Consider the following 5,135-nt stretch of genomic DNA (forward strand, 5'->3'; position numbering starts at 1 on the left):
TTCAGCAAAAGTTACTGGTAGAAATGCCTGTTGCAGACACTTAATCACGTTCAAAGAATTTATACATACATACCATACCATACTCCTACTTACAGTCTCAAGGAGTGAGGACTTTACAAAATGATGTCCAATAACATCCGAAACCCCGAAATGAATTTCGAGGAATCTTCATCGTCATGTCCACTAAAATACTAGACATATAACAGTTTGTATATAAACATTCACGCATAGCAGCATGACGAATTTTATGGTCCAAGTGTTTTTGCTTGTTTACACCATGACCATCATCAGTTCATTGCGCGGCCCTTGGTCTCAAAAGGGAAGAGCATGCAGGCAATTGCAGCAAGGAATAACACCACCTCAAACACAATGATGGCTTCCATCTGATGGCAGCTTCTCAGCATTCCAACGGCTACAAGGGGGCAAATAATTCCACCAACTCTGCCCATGGCAGTCGCGATTCCAACCCCGGTCGAGCGCACCGACGTCGGGTATACCTAGAAGGACAAGAGAATAAGTTAGTTCGTAGGAAAACAAAACTCCTTCAGCGAAATATCTATTGACAACTGCTCTACAAGACTGTTTTGGGTAAAATGCTGCAATAACTATGTATCATTCTAAGTGTTCCCAGCTAAGAGTATAAACAAGACCCTAAGACGGGGAATACCACATGCCACAACTAAGTTGGTTTTTCATCAGGAAAATGGATCAGAATCGGTAGACTTCATTTAGCCAAGTTATCTATGAAGCAGGATGTCCGTTTGTTTACATCCTGGGTACACTCTGACTGGACAGTAGTTAACAGATTTAATTTATGATTTAAATAAGCAGGACAAGTACAACAATGATGAAAGGAGAATCCTTTATCACTGCATTGGATTACCTATAAACCAATGTAAACCTACACGATGCTAGGGTCCTCAAGAAATTTCGAAGCACAAAATTATGTGGTGAACACCTTGTAAACCCAATAACAAACACAAAATTAACAAATGCAAATCAATGACACTAATAAGTGGATGCTCTAGCAAGTAAAATATTCTTGTGACCGTGCTTATATCAGTCGGTTGCTTGCTTCTCTTCTGTCTTAGAGAAGTCCATCGCTTTGCAAGAGCTTGATGTGGAGATCATAGATACAAAAAGGCCTTGCATAGGTCCTGTCTAAAGATACCCCCTTCATGTAATTCAATACATAAAAAAGTCACAATGGTCATAATATGACAGTGTGACAAGAAAACATTACTGAATAAAATTAATAAGAAGGATGCAGTAGTATGTTTTATTCGTTTAGGTCATACTCGCACCAGTTTACTTACATATATCTTCATCATGAAATGTAATGCAGACATAATTTTTTTAAAATATTCAGGAAACAAAATACCATTTTAAGTACCTAGCCAAATCGATGGATATAATGTTGAAATTGCAACTTATAGGCCTACCAGGCAGTACTTTCAACACATTAAACTCACTATGCTGTGACACGAAGAAACACATTTACTGCATGCCATGAGAAAAAGATACGAACCTCTGGGGCATATAAACATACAACTGTGTAGCTACCCATGGCACAAGCACGAGCACCAAATAGAAGGCCAGTTGTCCATAGCTCACTCTGATAAAACACAAGTGGGCCAAGGAAACCACAGCATGTGAAGAGCAAGCACCACATTGTAGCTTTTCGGCCAAACCATTCAACAAGAAGAGCAGATGCAATTAGACCCGGAATCTCTGGTAGAGCAGTAGAATGATGAGTTAGTGACATATTCTACAGCCAGTCAGACTGGGTGAAGAAACGGGCTACTGAATGCTACCTGCAAGACTAGTGACAAATGTATCTTTGTAAAGGCTGGCATCTGTTTCACTCTTCACATATTTCAGCCCAGATGCGCAGCTTCTATTTGCATTGCTCAGTTGCGCGGTCAGCAAGACTAGTCCATAATAAGCAAAGGAATTTGCGTAGAAAACAAACCAAAGTAGAAGAGTTGATCTACGCAATTTCCGTGACAGTAGACTGCGCAATGCAGCAGCACTACCAGATTTGGGGCTTATGACATCATCATCTGTGCAGTCCTTCTCTCTGAGTGGAAGAAGATGATCTGCCTCAGAGGTAAGAGTACTATGATCAACTTCACCGTCTCGAGGGTATACGAGAACTCCAGGAGGAAGAGTTGCTTGGTTTGTCTCGGCGATTCTCTCCAGGACAAGTGTTGCATCAGATATTCTATTTTGCGCACACAGATAGCGTGGCGATTCAGGTGTAATTCCAAAGAAAGGGAGCAAGAGAAAGCAAGGGATGGCAGTCAATGCTAGCAACCACCTCCAAGTCAATGTTGATACGACAATCTGCAATAGGAACAAAATTTTGTAAGACTTCATTACTTGGTCAAAATATAAATATAAATCAGAAAGTATCAGTCCGATACCCATGCAAGTGAAGCTTCCAAGACTGTGCCAATAGTCCAAAAAAAGGAAAAAATAATCATCCAAAAGCCACGATTTTGCGCAGGAACAAACTCCAAAAACCAAGATGAATACACATGGCTGCCACCCAATCCTACGCCAACGAGAAAGCGAAGAGCCATCAAACATAAATAGTTTGGAGACAAAGCACTTAGGAAACCCATTCCAGTAGTAAACAGAGTTGAAAGCAGTAAACCAGTCCTGAAACAAGAAAAATACAAGTTTTGTTCAGGGATTATATTTGGTACATTGTATGTTTGCAACTATAAACCTGTCCGCAATGTATAGTATTGAAATTATGTTTACAATTCCAAAACACACCGGACGTGCCAAAGTTGCATAATCGTACATCAGGAATATGAGATTCAAATTCATAACAGAGACGGTCATAACTTTGTCAAAAATAAAAATAAAAATTCTTCTAGAAAAGCGAAACACATCAGTGCATGTACAAGTAAATCCTTACCTTCGCCCATATTTGTCAGACACGTATCCCCAACCACATGCTCCAATTAACATGCCCAAAAACACTACACTTGAGAGTAAACTCTCATCTTGGGCAGAGATTTTCCATTCCTCCCGAATCAATGGTCCAACAAAGGACAGTAGCATGACCTCCATGGCTTCTGCAACCCAACCCATGCCTGCATAAACAAGAACAAGTCCTTGCAATTTTCCAAATCCCATGGCTGTAAGCGCATCATCTGTGGTGTATGTTTCCATGTTGGTAGTGTGTGCCGATTCAGCCAAGGAAAGGCCAGTCTGTAGCAAACTTGACGTCAGGAAAATATTTGCTTATTTCACCTCCAGCTGCAAATAGTACGCACAAACAATAAAAACATACTTAGAGATGCCAAAATCATAAGAGGTACGATTTAATGCATATATTAAGAAATTATTAAAGGTAAATTTGCCCCTAGTGTTTGTTCGTTAATGGTGGATAAACATACATCAATGACTCTACACAATCCAATGCAACAACGCAGTTCAGTGCTATCAGGATAAGAGCAATGTCATGCTAGACCTCGTTTACTGACGCTGCTCCCACCCACATTCAGTTTGGCGAGCAATGACATGCCGGACTAGCCTAAACACAACACACCGGATGCTATATCGATGAGAAAGTGCAAAGGACAGATGGTCAACCAGGTCAAGAAGGCGGTGAATAGTTCCATTGAGATGATAGCGTGCGCATTTTTTATCGGCAAATAAAAAACAGAGCAATTATAGTTTCTGAATTCTGAATTGAAGGAGGAGGTGAGAATCTGAAGTGGCCTAGAAAGATTCTGAGATCTTGACTGGTGCTAAGTCTGCTTAAGGACTGTCTAGTTCCCTGATTTGACTTGGTTCTCCCTTTATATTTTTCTTGGTTTTTCTCCTAGCCTCTTTTGTAGATCTGAACAGTTTCCTGCTCAATACTCCACAGCAGCAACTCTTCTGCTGCGTTATTTATGTAAAATAAACATGGTTTCCTTGAATGATGCTGTATACAAAAAGAAGATAAGAAGTGAAGAGAATGGTACACGGTAGACATTCCTCTAGGATTAAAGCTTTACCAAATTCTCTATCTTAAACTCAGTCATCTGAAAATTCAGTGTAAAACTAATCCGACAGAAAACTTCTCCTGGATCTTCTGCTACATACAGACACAGATCAATACCCAACCCAGCCACCATCCAGGACCCCTAATCAACGCAGCACCTGAAACGAATCCAACTAAGCTCAGGGGGAATGCTATGAAGGCACAAGACCTGAACACCAAGAACTTGATACCTACTAGGCCATGCCAAGAACAGGGGGCGTGGCCATGTCCGAGCACGAATCCTGCATCCCAACTACCACCAGAAACCAAAAAAAGGAAGGCGCAAACAGCACGCAAAGCGGCCCAAGCGCCCAACGGAACGCGGGAGCAGCAAGCAATCGGCGATTGAGGCGAGGGGGGCGGGCACGTACGCAGGGAGGAGGCGGGGAGCGAGCCCCGTTGGGATCAGGGATGATCCTCGCCCGCAGGAAGGAAAGCCAGCAGCGGCGGCAGAGGGCGGGGTTAGAAGATGCGTGCCTGCCTGCGCTCTGCGGGTTGTTGGGAGGGGAACGAGTTTAATAGCGGGATTGGAAAATGGCGACGACCAATGGCGGACGGGGGAGGGAGGGGGGAGGGGCAGGCAAGCAACTGGTCCAGGGGCGACGATGGCGACCTGTCTGCGCGGGCCGGGCTGTTGCGGGACGCGTGGCGATCCTGATTGATTTTCATGTGGTCGCCAGGGATTCGGGATCGTTTTCGGTCCGTGAATGAATGGGATCAATCATGTGGTTTGCGGGGAACCGCGGGCGACGTGCCGCCGCGACGCTTGGCCGCCACCTGGACGTGCGACGCCCCACCAAGAGGCCCACAGGAGACGTGTTATTGGCCGACAAAGATAAATAGGAGTAGCCTTAACCTCGTGACAATTTTCTTTTCTTTTTTCTTTCTTGAATGAAAATAATAAAGTTTCTCTTTTCTTTTGTCGCGCGTGATGGGTGGCGACCGGTGAAGGAGACCGTTCTGGCCTATTATCCGTGATGAGCTGCAGTTGTCAAATTCGGTTTTCTTTTTTGAGAGAGAGTTGTCAATTTCGTTTTGAAGACCGTGTTGCGTTTTTTATTTAATTATTATTATCGGTGCTCAGCTACGC

General features: G+C 43.3%; 1 protein-coding gene across 4 annotated transcripts; it reads right to left on the bottom strand.

Annotated features, from left to right (window-relative positions):
* Nucleotides 1-4,687, bottom strand: LOC123104934 (organic cation/carnitine transporter 7). 4 transcript variants are annotated; one of them, XR_006450607.1, is made up of 7 exons: nucleotides 4,417-4,687; nucleotides 2,930-3,273; nucleotides 2,427-2,664; nucleotides 1,815-2,346; nucleotides 1,529-1,731; nucleotides 884-1,174; nucleotides 1-497 (listed from the first exon to the last, which is right to left on the bottom strand). XR_006450607.1 is itself a non-coding variant. In XM_044526880.1 (6 exons), exons 2-6 carry the CDS (start codon nucleotides 3,184-3,186, stop codon nucleotides 288-290), a joined length of 1,440 nt encoding a protein of 479 aa, XP_044382815.1. In that variant the 5' UTR covers nucleotides 3,187-3,273; nucleotides 4,417-4,687; the 3' UTR covers nucleotides 1-287. The 4 variants fall into 4 exon arrangements, 3 of the variants coding, with proteins under 3 accessions (XP_044382815.1, XP_044382816.1, XP_044382817.1); XM_044526880.1 differs by lacking the exon at nucleotides 884-1,174; XM_044526881.1 differs by having other exon boundaries at nucleotides 1-1,174.
* Between the last annotated feature and the right edge of the window lie 448 nt (nucleotides 4,688-5,135).

The sequence above is a fragment of the Triticum aestivum genome, chromosome 5A (genome assembly GCF_018294505.1).
Source record: "Triticum aestivum cultivar Chinese Spring chromosome 5A, IWGSC CS RefSeq v2.1, whole genome shotgun sequence".
Taxonomy (NCBI): domain Eukaryota; kingdom Viridiplantae; phylum Streptophyta; class Magnoliopsida; order Poales; family Poaceae; genus Triticum; species Triticum aestivum.